The 13791-nt window shown below is 38.0% G+C and overlaps 1 protein-coding gene across 7 annotated transcripts in view; it reads right to left on the reverse strand.

Moving 5' to 3' along the window:
- LOC124867476 (transcription initiation factor TFIID subunit 4-like) overlaps window positions 1-13791 on the reverse strand; it is a 119071-nt gene that overhangs the window by 61578 nt on the left and 43702 nt on the right. For all 7 annotated transcript variants that reach the window (XM_047363939.1, XM_047363938.1, XM_047363935.1 and 4 more), the window contains 3 exons: window positions 8538-8707; window positions 5017-5147; window positions 331-456 (listed from right to left, as the gene is read on the reverse strand). In XM_047363939.1, coding sequence (XP_047219895.1) covers window positions 331-456; window positions 5017-5147; window positions 8538-8707 — 427 coding nt within the window. The remainder of the gene's footprint in view (window positions 1-330; window positions 457-5016; window positions 5148-8537; window positions 8708-13791) is intronic.

Consider the following 13791-nt stretch of genomic DNA (forward strand, 5'->3'; position numbering starts at 1 on the left):
GATCTCTGATCTTTGGCTGATTGACTAGTGCATTTTTAGTCTGTATTAACATCAGAAGGAACACTGTTTGGATTGGAAAGTGTCCATTTTGACGGTGTGCTGGATGGGAGTTTCATATCGTACGGATCCCACCCCTTCTCTTTGTGTCCAGGGAAGAATCGCCAGGACAGAGGAGGCCTGGGGCCAGCAACCTGGGTCACCTCATCCATGGGAGTCACACTCTAATTCATCTGTCCGGGACGACACAAGAGCAAGACACACACATATGCATGCGCATGCACTTTATCACACATATGCACAAAGCAGGTCGGTAAGGTGGCGGTAACTTACTTTAGCGGCTTTCAGAAGGATCTCTCTCTCCTGCTCGTCCTTTCTCTGCTTCTCGATTCTCTCCAGCTGCTCGAAGAACCGAAGCTGCGAGCGAACGTCTGCAGACTGCTCGTAGCACTCGTCGTCCTGGCAAGCAGATGGAGAGAAGATTACAGCAGCGGCAGCATTACGACAACGAATGAATTAAGAACCTCCTTATTGGGCTTTGGCAATAAACTTAATCAACTTTACAGCAGAGAGCAGAATCGTGGATGTGGACATGTAGGAATAAGGAATATAATAGAACTTTTGGATTTGATCTAACAAATCTTGGGTTTTCCAAGAGTCCAAATGCCTGCTTTGACCCACTCTGACGAGGCTCAGCTCTCCCTGAAACTGACAGCCACGTGGAAAGACCGAAGTGCTGTGCTCAGGGCCCTGCTACAACACTTTTCATTAGTAATTATGTTCATTTATGAAGCAGGACTCTTTCTTTAGGTTTTGTCCACATACAACTAATTGGACCAACACAGAGAACATTGTATGAGCTGAACGAATCTTATCAACAGAGAGGACAATGCTAGCATTAACCCGCTGTTCCAGCAATATCATCTCTCAGTAAAGATCCTCAGCAGAGTGAAAAAAATAAAATGATGAAGCCACGTTGGTTCTAGGTTTTTAGTTGTTGTTAGAACATCACAGCAGTGTTAAAAGACAGTTATGAAACCATTCTGAGCCATGAATAATTTGGATTAAAGCTTTTTTCTGTCATATAATTTCTTTTTTTTTTTTATATATTCTTATTAAATTTGTGCCACTACTTTATTACAAAAGTAGGTGGCAAAAACATTTGTTCATCCTAATAAATTTGGTTTATTCTACAAATTTCTACATGTTACCCTAATTTAATAGGCAGCTCATTGAAATCACACAGGACCACTTTTAACGCTAGGTTTCTCTATATTATAACCGTCTCTGGATATCTTTAACTTTTTCCTCAGGTGTTTTAATGTTAATGTGCCTAAGTTCCATTTAAGTATTTTCTTTAGTCTTGTGTGTAGAAAAGGCCCATTATTTGTCGAGGCATGAATAGTAATTAAGTTGATCTTGAACTTTAAGCCAAAATTTCTTATAAAATTAGAGAGCTCGTTACGCTTTACTGTCAACAAATAAGTGTGGCCTAGAGTCAAAGATAATTCATTTGCTTATCACTGGTTATTGTGGCGCTTGAGTTTATCTAGAGATCAGATTTAGACCTCGAACATAAAGTTTAGGAACGCTTAAAGTCACTGTCATATTGACAATTAAAATCTATGGTTTCAATTCAAAAACAGATGAGAAACCATCTAAACACATTTGGTTAAACAACAACTTTAAGACGGAGCTCAGCTGAAACTAAACACTTTACTACACAAAAGTCCACTATTTACAGACTCTTTGCTTCACCTCCCATGTGGGAAATAGGAAGGCAAACATAAAAACAACTTTTTTAGGTCATCAAAAGTTAATGGGATAATTGCTTATTTCACCCTGTGTGACTGCATGTCTCTGATGCAGCTCTGTTCTCGTGTTGCGCTGGATTTCTGTGTCACTCTCCTCTCATTTTGTGCCTATATGTGAGTGTGTGTGTTTCCATACGGGGATGAGAGAAGTTGAGTGGCACAGAACACAAAGACACATCAGAGGGGGCTCTTCACCAGCAACCCTACCTCCACCCCACTCCTCCGTCTCTCTCATCCATCCTCCCTTCTCTTTGTTGCAGAGCTGAGCCTGCACTCTTGCCGTAGCTCCTGTTGAAGCCCGGCTGCTCTTTAAGAGGCCGCTTTGTCTTTTGGTCTTTCTCCATCGCTCCCTCTTTCTTTTTCTTTTTTTCGCTGATGTCAACAGAGTGGCTTCACAGAGCTCTGTGCCTCTCTCTCTCTCTCTCTCTCTCTCTCTCTCTCGAGCGCACCTCATTTGGAAAACCACAAAAAAGAAGAACGAATAGACAGAAGCTGCGCAAAAACAAGAAGGGGACAACTGTGCCAATGCTTTCCCTCCCGCCGCCTCGGCATCAAGAAAAACATGTTTTCAAAGTTTCCCCCCAGTTCTCCTCACAACGCAAGGACTTCATCTTGTTGTGGAGATGGATTTTGCTTTAATGTAGACCAATTAAATGTTGTTATATGGTTACATTTATGGGATGTGAGAGGTACAGTCACCCATAATGAGAAAAGCATGAAGGTATACGTAGGCGAGCACTTTTTTCGGGTTTTCAGTGACTGGGTAAAAACTTACAGCTCTCATGTTTGGTAACAACTTGAGGGCATTTAAGGAGCTAGCATGCTAAGTTTTAGGTGTTTGTATTAGGTATAATCTTGAATTCTTTTTGTGATGCACAGATGTTGCCACATGTAGCTAAATAAGAAGTTGCAAAAGCTTGTTGAAGTTTCTTCCTACGCTGTCGTAAAAGTCCCATGATAATTTAATCTGAATATTTACTGTATGGTGTCCTAACAAAATCTTTTGCTAATGTAGGTCAAAAGCTGCAAACATAAAGTGCCGCTGAACTTTTTCACATTTCTTCATATTACAATAAAACAAGTTACAAATTTCAGTGATATGGAGGTTAATTTGTCTCATATGTGAGTCTTATTTAAATTTTAGGTGGCAGACCGAAACAAAGTAGGTTGTACTTGGAAACTGGAAGAAAAATCGCAAATGTTTAGCATATTTGTTCAGAGTCCAGCTGTTTGCAATTTACCCTCAGTATAAATACTGCTGTTTAGTAACACCTTTAAAAGGCTCCTATTAGAAAAAACCAATGAAGGGTATAAAACAAGCTCACAAGCTCTGAACAACTCAGAATAGTAGAAAAAGGTACTCTAGTCAGATTAGACAAGAACTGAACTATTTGGCTGACATGCAAAGTGCTTTGAGTGGTTGAAAACTAACACTGTACATGACCATGATTTCACCCCTCCACTGTGAAGCATGGCAGTAGCAGCATCATGCTGTGGCCATGCTTCTCTTTAGCAGGGACAGGATATCTGGATCGATATGATGGAAAGATGGATTGACACAGTGTCTGCAAGTTTGAGTAAATTACATTGAAAACTTTTAAAAAACTTTTTGCATTTAACTTACCTAATAATGTAAACAATTTAAATACAACTTAACTTATGTTTCTTCACTCTGGGATGTGAATATGGTGCAATGAATAAAAAAATTTAACAATTAAATTAAGATGCAAATTGAAGACCTGGTATAGATATACCCTGGATATTTTCAAAACATTTAAGGCCTGACAGTAAAATGATAAAATTAAAGATTTTTCCTCAGGCCCCAATGATACCCAGAGTTTGAATTTCCGTTGCAGATTCTGTGATTCAGGTTTAATAAACAGCAACAGCTTTACTGCAAAGGAGGGTTTAACATTTTTTTTTATCATTTCATCTGCTGTAAAACTGATTAAGTGTTGCAATGGCCTAGTTAAACCTTAGACCTCCCAATGAATGAATTCTCCGGCAGGACCTTAACGGAGGGGCTCATAAACAAATGCTAAGAGACACTGTATTTACAGGATTTGACCAAAATGTCTATTTTATTATGTAAGAAATTTACAACATCAGAGAGTTTATGAATAGGTTTAAAGCATAGTGTTAATTAATAAAAGATATAAAAATAAACAACAATGAATGTAAGGTGACAGGTGTTGTTGAGGTACAGTGCCTTGCAAAAGTCATACTCCTGGAGCGTTTTCACGTTTCATTACATTAAAAAACAAACGTTATGTATTTTACTGGGTCTTTATGTGATAGACTAACATAAAGTAATGCATAATCAACAAGTAGACAACATGGACGAATACATTAAAACAGCAGACATGTTAGGGATAAAGTTATGGAGATGCTTAGAGCAGGGTTAGAATATAAAATAATAATCCAAGCTTGGAACATCTCACAGATCACTGATCAATAAATCATCCAAAAGTAGAAAGAGTTGAATGCAATTGCAACCTTACCAAGTCACCAAAGCACCTTTTCGCACATGTTCCGTGTGTCTCCTACATGTCTTTTAATTCACTTCAAAAGGGGATTATGGCCACTTTATTTTTTTTTGTTAAGGGTTACATTGTTTTTAGGACTTTTTTTCCTTTTTGTTTTGAAAAGTGATTTTATGTCTGTTCTGCTCTGATTTTCCAATTTTCTGTTCAGCATCGACAGCTGGGTTTTAAATGTGCTTTACAAATAAATTTGATTTGATGTTGGCTAACTGCAAATGGGGCCTGTTATGGTTTTCTTCACACTTCTTTACTCTTATATTAAAATGAGATTTTTAGGCCACACAACTAGCAGTTGTCCTGTCAACACTTTTTGCCACCTGAGCTCTAGATCTCTGCAGATCCTCCAGAGTAACGTCTTCTTTGAATAAAGCTCTAACTGCTTTATGGCCAACTTGTTAAGAGTTTATTAAAGAGTATCAGAGTAAAAGAGGCTGAATACAAATACATACTGCACTTTTCAGATTTTTATTGAAAGAAAATCATAAAAACAATGCATTATTTTCCCTCCAACTTCTTAGGTATGTACTTTTATTTTGTGTTTGTTTATCACCTAAAACACTAAAAACATACTTTGGAGTTTGTGACTGTAATATGACAAAATGTTAAAGAGCAAAGGTTGCAGGAATGCTTTTGCAAGGTACTGTATATACATTTCTTCCTACCTTACAGGAGTCGAGTCGATGCTGTGCGATGATGGAAACTTTTTCTAACACAGTTCGAAGTCGTGACTGTGTGGCGTGTGAGATGAATGTCACGGCTTCCATGGGAACTTCCGTCACTCCAAACTTCTTAGCTGCGAAGGAGATATAGGTATAGTTAAATGCAACACCTCAAAATGGGATGTATTTTATCCTAAACAGAAATCAATATTCTTGTAGCACATTTTTCAAGTAAGCCAACCAACAAACAATAAAGAAATAATGTTATGGGACAAAACACAAAAGACCAGAATTCCCACAATTACACACATCCACATCTACTGTTTAGCATCCACACACATGGGGAACTAAACTTATTATGGGCAATTAACTCCCAGATCGAGGACTCGTCACACAGATAAGTTAATTTGTTTCACAGTCTTAGTGTAAATTCCAGAGTGGTTATACTAGCTGATCCCCTTCCAGTGTGCAAACGAAATTGACCATCTCTTTTTGCAGAAGGATAATTTAGTTTCCCCGGAGCGAAATTCATCAGAAGACATAACAAAAGAGAGGAGGAAAGACTTTGGTAGGGTTACTATCTGTTTCCAACTTCCTTTTAAATTATTCCATTAACATAATTTTTCTCTGGCACCCTTTTAAGTAAACCACACCAATTATTTAAATCAGCCGAACAATACATACACTCTTCAACTACTCAAGCTTTGAAATAGATGGAGGGAGCCTTCTTGCTGGTGTAATTGCAGTGGCAACACATGTGGCAATGTCACGAGGTCACAGAAAACCGCTAAGAGGCTTTCACTCCCTAAAAATACAATCTTTCTGGGACATTAATATTTCAGAAAAAGTTTAGGAGAATTAGATACAGAATTAGAAAGAAATTTCTCTGAGCAAAAACAGTTTCTGGAGTTCGGACTAATTATGATACTTCACCTAGAACCAGAACAGACTAATGATCAACAAAGCCTCTGGATGTTGGGTGACTGTGGCTCAATGGGAAGAGAGGTTGCCTCGCACCCTGAAAGTTGAAGGTTCCAGCTTCCTCCTGTCACATGTGCCCCTGGGCAAGGCACTTAAGTTGCCTACCGATCTGGGTATTGCTATTTGTGAGGGTAACTGGGTGAATGTGGCTTGAAATAACTAGAAAGGTGCAATTTAAATTCAGACCATTTACTCATTAGAGTGACTGGAAAGATGTTGAGAATATTATGCCATATGTAATCACTAGAAATCCATGATTGTAGTTTTCTTGGGAAATTACAATGTTTGATACCTCTAAAACGGATCTACTGATCCTGATTGTTAAAACTGTTAAACCTGGAGTCATAAATAATTAAAGATAGTTAGAGCACAAGGCTCTTCCGGAGGTATTATGGGTATCAGAAGGCCAAAGTGTTAGGTAGATGAATTAATCATTTTATTGTAAAAGCATGCATGTTAACTTGATAATCCTAATTATTAATGCGATGTAAGCTATGCTGAAGAATTGTCCATAGGGCTCATAGTGTTACAACCACAAACTTTAGCTTGCATTGTGGAAAGTGTTAGCTATTTGTAAGAAGAACCGGCAAAAACATTTCAGTCTCAAGATGTGGAAAAGCAGGTAGAGACCCCCCCCCCCCTTCCTCTTTATACTAATGCACAACTTTTATTGCTCTATCGCATAAAATACATTGAAGTTTGTTGTTGTAATGAGATGTCAATACTTTTCCAAGGTCTTTTCATTTGTTATTTTTACCTTGAAGACAAGCTTCACTTCATATGTTGTGAATCTTAGACTTTAGGTATAAGCGAGTGTAAAGGCTACTTCAAAAACATGTTTATGCTCTAAAAGACATTTATTAACATATTAGAGAAACAAGTTATCGAATGTATTTATTTGACTTCTTCTCAAATAGTCAAAGAACTTACTCAGACCATATTTTCAGAAAATATTTTCAAGCACTACTACATGTGCTCAAGAGCGTACATGGACCTGTTAGGTAGAAGGGGACCATCATTACTTTGAAGAGTCTTTTCTAGAGAACTCCAGCTGTGTTCAGGGTCCCCACTCCCCCAGTTGTGGACATGTCTGGAGAGTAATGAGGGGAGGTGGAGAGAAGTTTGCTAAAGTACGCCTGGCAGTGTTTGTTTGAGGGGGAATAAATAAGAGAGTGGAAAAAGAATATAAGTTGGAACATCTCACCGTAACATTTGCCTTTGCAAAATAAAAAATTAATCTGGGGAATCTGAACATTTATACTAAAAATGTTAAGAAATAATTTAGGAAATTTAAAAATATATACATTTTATGGAGGAAAGTATCCTAATGAAGTTTAAAAGGGTGCTAATATTGTAAACCAGGACTGTACAGGAGAGGAGCAGCGGCACTTCTTTGATTGAGTAGAGCTGGCAGGCTGGGGGAGCCTCCCTTGGACTGCTGTCAGCTACAAGCGCACAGAGACCAATCACTGACACAACAAAGCTGCATAAGTGCCACTTCCCCAGCAGGGGGCACCCTAGCCTCCTGCCCCGTATCATGCTGTGTTCTCCCCCAAAGTAAGATTTATATTTTAAAACAACCCTTCTACCCCAAGGTGACGGGATAACAACCATGCCAAGAGTCTACGTAACGAAACATGACCTGCAGGTCCCCATGCTACACTAAAGATACTTTAATTGAGATGAAATAAGATGAGGGCGCCAGGCTCCCCGTCTTGTGGAATTACGCTGTGTGTTTTTTGATCGGGTACACAGGACAAAGATGCAAGGCAAAGTTTTATTTGGAGTAGTAACACTTATTATAGCTTTTTATATTTTTCAGTGTGGATCCTAAAAATATTTAGAAGCTAAATATCATATTTTAGAGTTAGAAAACCAGCAAAATAATGTAGGAAACATAACATTAGCCTCATAGCATAAATGCCTAAGTCATATTTTGGCAAATACTGCACCGGGATTATGAAATAGCTAGAAAATTGGAGGTAAGAAAAGGAAGAACCCACACCTGAGAGACAGAGCACAGCCCATCCTTCCAAATGTTTTTTGGTTTTTGGAAAGCATTTTGTGGTTTTTATATGCAAACAGTGGTGCTAAAGTCTTTGTTATCGTTTGTTATTTTCCTTTTGGGTGATCATTGTGTTTTGCAAAGATAGATGTAAAGATAGCCATGCTAACTGTGCTAATTCCAATTTGAGATGCTAAGGAAGTTTGAAACTGTAATAATTTAGACCTTTTTTTAAAATAACAGAAATCTCCTTTAAAGCATCTGCTTTCAATCACAGTGATATAATATTGACTTTGCTCCTAACAAAAGTAATTAATGTTCACAGTAGCAAGGCTACAAAAAATGATACTTTTGATGCTATTCTTATATTGTCTTGGTTTAAAGTTCTTAGGAATATTTGAAATTGGCTAAAATCCATATTGCCACGTCAAAGCTTTACAAAAGCTGTAGATCAAAAATTAACCACTTTACTCGGATCTGAACATTTCTAGTGAAGACGTTGCAGTGTTGCATGGTGGCTGATTTGAAAAGGTCTCACCAGTTTCCAAGATTCGTCGGTGTAGCAGCCCCGGATGGAGAAAGGCCTCGTCTTTACACGACCGGATCTGCGTTCCCACCAGCTCAGAATTGGTTGCAAGTATTCTGGCGCTCTCCTCGTTCAGATTCACCCCAGCCATTGAGGCCACATCATTGATGTCATCATCATCTCTGTAACGTGAGAGTAAAGGCTAACATAAGGCTTTTTTTTTTTTAAATAATAGTTTGTTTGTTTTTTACCAAAATATACATAAAAAGGTAGTCTAAAGTAGAGACATTGAGATGGCGTACTCATTGAGAGGTTTACAGGATATAGGCTGGTAATACAGCACCCGCCACTAACACCCCTGGTAAAAATGTTTACAAAGGCCTCAAAATGCAGTTATGGAGCTTCAGTGACCCCTCTTTGATGCAGTGAACAAGATTTTTTTTTTTACCCCAGGATCCTCTTCATTGTGTGTGTTGGCAAAATCCACATGGTCATCGTCATCCCGCCTCGTTTGTCACAGTTCCAGTTGTTTGCAACTCCTAAATCATTACTTTGAATGTGAACTAAGTTTATGTGAGTAGCTGTTCACATGAAGACTTTTTCTGACCAAGAAGAACAACACATCTGCCTTACCTGAATGCCATGTTCTTTTATCTTCACCATTTTGAAGATTGGATTACTAATAAAAAGCATATTGGTGCTCTGATCAACTTAAAAAGTAAAGTATGAGTTACAAAAATACCTCAGTAGAATTTTATTTTATAAAGTGCTCTGCAAAAGTATTTATACCACTTAAACATTTTCTTATTTTGTCATACTACGACCTCAAACTTCAGTCTACTTTATTCATTGGGATTTTATGAGGTAGACCAACATGAAGTAGATCATAATTGGGGTGCATTTGAATTCAGCTTGTTTTACTCTGATACCCCTAAATAAAAATCCAGTGCAACCATGCCTATGAAAGTCCCCTAAGCAGCAAACAGAGTCTGCCTGTGTAATTTAATCCCTGATGGCCGCAGCTGTTCTGGGAAAGCCTCAGAGGTTTTTTAGGAAACTTTAGTAAACAAATAGCATCATTAAGACCAAGAAAAACTCCAGGTCTCAGATAACTTACGATACTTCTGAAAGAGCTGCAGTGAGAGATAACGCTCTGTCATTAACTTCACAAACATGAAAAAGTGGCAAAGAAACACATTTTGAAACAAAGCTACAAGACGTCCCACTAGCAGTGCGCCACAAGTCACGTAGGGGACGCAGCAAACATGCAGTAGGTGCTCTGGTCAGATGAGACCAAAACTGAAGGTTGTGGCTTGCATGTAAAACGGTGCCGTGAGTGTAGAGGAAACACACATCATCCTCACTGTGATACATGGTGGTGGCAGCATCATGATGTGGGGGTGCTTTCTGTTTTTTTTTATTTAGCTGGAACACCAGAGGTCAAAGTTGATAGTTTACATCACGCCTTAGTCTATTCATGTGTTAAAAGGGTCAGGTCAAAGTCTGGATCAGAATCTAATTGAGAAATTGTGTCAAAACTTGAAAATTGATGTTTGTGGATGTTCACCATCCAATCTGGGTTTCAGACTTGCAGCTGCAATTGCAGCGAAAGGTGGTTGTACAAAGTATTAAATTGATGATGAATTTAATTGTAAGGCTTTTTATACACAAAGGGTGCCAGTAAATGTAAAAAACATAGTAATTAAGACAAAACAAATAAATAAAAACTTCCAGAAATATAAAGTTAAAATCAAAATTGATCTTAAGAAACATGCAGATGTTTAGAGCTTGGGAAAACCAAAACAAGGTTTCTGCTACTCTATTTATGGGAGGCAGCAGTTGTTTTGGACTCCCATGCAGCATCGTGCCTGTTTGACTGGACAGACTGCTGCAACACGGATCAAATAAATAGACAGTAGGGAAGTAACGTTGCTCTCTGGTAAGAACAACATTACAATGCTATAGCTTCACATCACAGTGTTATGCAGCTGTACTGAAGCATGAAAAAAACATATATTCAACATTTAAAACCTCTTTCTTTATCAGTATTCATGTCACAACATTATTAACATTTACTCCTTGAAAAAAAAATATCTCACGGATCCATTTTTTGCTCATGAATACTATTTGCCTGGAAGAAATTATGCATTAGCTTTTCTTTTTTTTTTTTTTTACATCGGGATATACTTTGGTCATAATGGCACAGGCTTCTCATTCCAGGGTCTATTAGTGTCAACACTTAGAAAGGCAGGGAGATGAAGAGTGTTTGGAAGGAGTTTGCAGGGTAAGGATGCTCCTGAGGATTGGCAATAAACAACAGTCAACAAGCTCTATTTACACACTGCTCTGCAACACCTCCTTATGTATTTTCTTTATGCGCTGATCATTTCTCCCAGGTGTAATGTTGACTTCACAATGTTTAGATGTTATTGCATTTTAGCAGAAACAGGAGAAAAACAACATACAGAACTTGTTCTCTGGTCGTTTTACTTGCCATCCGCAACATTTCCTGCCTGGATGTTTCTTTGTGATTTGACACCATGAAAAATTCCCCTACGATAATTATACTTGGCAAGTAACGATTGTTATTCTGGCCTGAATTAGCAGAGCAGTGACATGTTGTGTTTACAGGACTGGCTCAAAGCAAGCAGCCGATTTTATGAGTCTCTTTGACAGAGAGAACAAAGACCCACAGAACACGCACAGGGTGGCCTCTCGCCACTCACTGGCTCAACTCAGTGGTCATTTACGTCCGTGCCGCTGCTGTAGGTTGGTGTTTTCACTTGTGTTGCTGTGCTGTTGTGCATTCAGGTTTGCAGCCTCGGGTCCAGGAGTCCTCACAGGCATCTTGTAGAGTGGGCACAGACCTTCAGCCAGCTCCACCCTACCGAGGCCCTACTGCTTCTTGGTGAAGCCGCAGAGAGCCGATATGAAACCTGACACCACGGCGGGAGGTTGACAAAGACAATTAGAGTAGTTCCCAAAACACCACACACTTTTACCTTCTCTCCTTCCTTCCTTGTTTTTCCAGCACTCTAATTAAACCTTCAGAGATACCATAGGATCTCCATTTTACATCATCACAAGCTCACAGAAATAGGATGACATGCTGGCGGCCATGTTATTCAGGTCTAAAGGGAGGCTGCCAGTTCAACAACTTAAAACTAAATATTTTTGTTTTAAAAATCTTTTACAAATATGACTCTAAAAGGCGCGGCTTGCATATCCAGGCATAAAGTTATGGAGAGGTTTAAACCAAAGTTCCAAAGCTTTGGAGATCTCAGGGAGCTAGGGTTGCCACTAATGCTTATTTTGCTAATGGATTAATCTGTTGACAATTTTTTTTTATTAATCGATTAATAATTGCATAGGAAAAGGTGCTTAATTGGAGATCATTTTCAAACCTTCAACCAGGTGAAGCTAAAACTAAGCCACTTGAGGAGTTCTAGATAGAACATATTTACAGAAAAAAAAGGTTTTTCATCCTAAATGCAAAATGTTTATATATATTTATTGTACAATATTTGCCTAATTACCGCTCTGTGTGGGTTGTTCTTTCAGCAAATGGCATGTTGTAGAGTCTGTATACTCCAGTTAACGATTATTCGAATACTAAATTAGTTGATGATTATTTCAATTAAAGACAATTAATCTAATTAATTGTTTTAGCCCTACACGGAGCACTGTCCAATGCATCATCAGAAATGCTTTGCTCGTATACTCCACAAATCTGGCTTTTATGTACGAGTGAAAAAAGAAATACAAATGAAGTCCTGTTTTTAGGCTTTGCTCAAGTCTTGCAGAAGACAGCAGCAAACATCTAGAAGAAGGTGCTCGGGTCAGATAAGCCAAAAATTTAACATTTTTGCCTGCATGCGGAAAACATTGCAGTGGTGGCAGCATCTGCTTTGTTGGACTTACATAAAATCCTAATGAAAAACTGTAGGAGATCATCTGCTAACATTTTGATCTCTTTTGTCACTTACAGTGCCCCTAACAGACTGTATGCTTAGACTTTTCCAAATATCTCTGCTGATCATCTGACAATTTTTTTTTATATGTGGGTGCAACTATATAATGTGATTTGGTGCAGATTTCTAACAGTGTCTGGGATATTAGTTTGCCCTAATCGTCACAGGGTCTAAAACAGAGCCACTGTGAAGCGTAAAGTTGTATTGACATGAACATGTCAGTGGATTTACCCAAATGTCATGCACTGAAATTTATTTTAATGAAACGTCTGCAGAGGAGCTGCTTATTTCATTGACTTCAGACATTATCCTGTTATATCTTGTTATATATATATAAACTTCAGGCTTTGGTTTTATGGTGGAGACAGTTCAATACGCTTATTTCAAAAATAACAGAACCTCAGGATGTCATGATAAAAATTTTATAATCTCATCATTTTGAGATGAGACCTCAAGCTTTAGCTTTAGCATTAGCTGCTGTTCCAGTATCAATGTCGTCTCGTGAAAACCAGATTTTGAACTCATTTTATATTTTATATTTAAGAATGTACTGAGCTCTCTTCTAGAGATGAGTTTAATTTTTCAATTACTGTGAAATAACAAGACCCATACCTTGTGTTGGTAGCATATATGTTTATTTTTCTTAGTAACTCATGTAAGGATTATGATTATTGATTAATTAATATTCATCAAGAATTATAATTTAAAATCATAATTTGGAAAATATTAATTTCTTAACCAAAAATCATTACTTACGAATAGAAATCAGAGATGTCCTCTGGTGTTGTGATTACGGGCTCAACGCTCTTTAATAATTATTAATTATTAACCAAAACCACAAACTGTCACTGTTTATTCAACCACTTCACCGAAGGTGGGGGATCTTCGACCTTGTTTTGACAGATAAATCACTCTTGCACGAGATAAACACAAATGCTTCACTTAATTATATATTTGAAGATTTATTGAAGCCAAATAATTCTAATATATCATTATTCTGGTCCAAAACCTTCATCTAACTAACAAGCACAGTTCTACAAAAGGGAATAAAAATGACTACCTAACAATAATAATAGAAGAAAAATATACATGCATTTAGTGTCTATGGAGATCAAACCAGCAGTTTTATGGACAAAATGTGTAACTTGGGTTAAATGGAAGAGAAATCCTCCTGGTGTGTTGATGTCAAGCTTGCAGTGATCAGCTGATGAAACGGTGGGGCCACGCCCCTTTAGCCACAACCAGTTGAAAGCCCCAAATCTTTAACAAAGAGTCATAAACTCTGAAGCGGGAAC

This window comes from Girardinichthys multiradiatus, chromosome 4 (genome assembly GCF_021462225.1).
Source record: "Girardinichthys multiradiatus isolate DD_20200921_A chromosome 4, DD_fGirMul_XY1, whole genome shotgun sequence".
Taxonomy (NCBI): Eukaryota; Metazoa; Chordata; class Actinopteri; order Cyprinodontiformes; family Goodeidae; genus Girardinichthys; species Girardinichthys multiradiatus.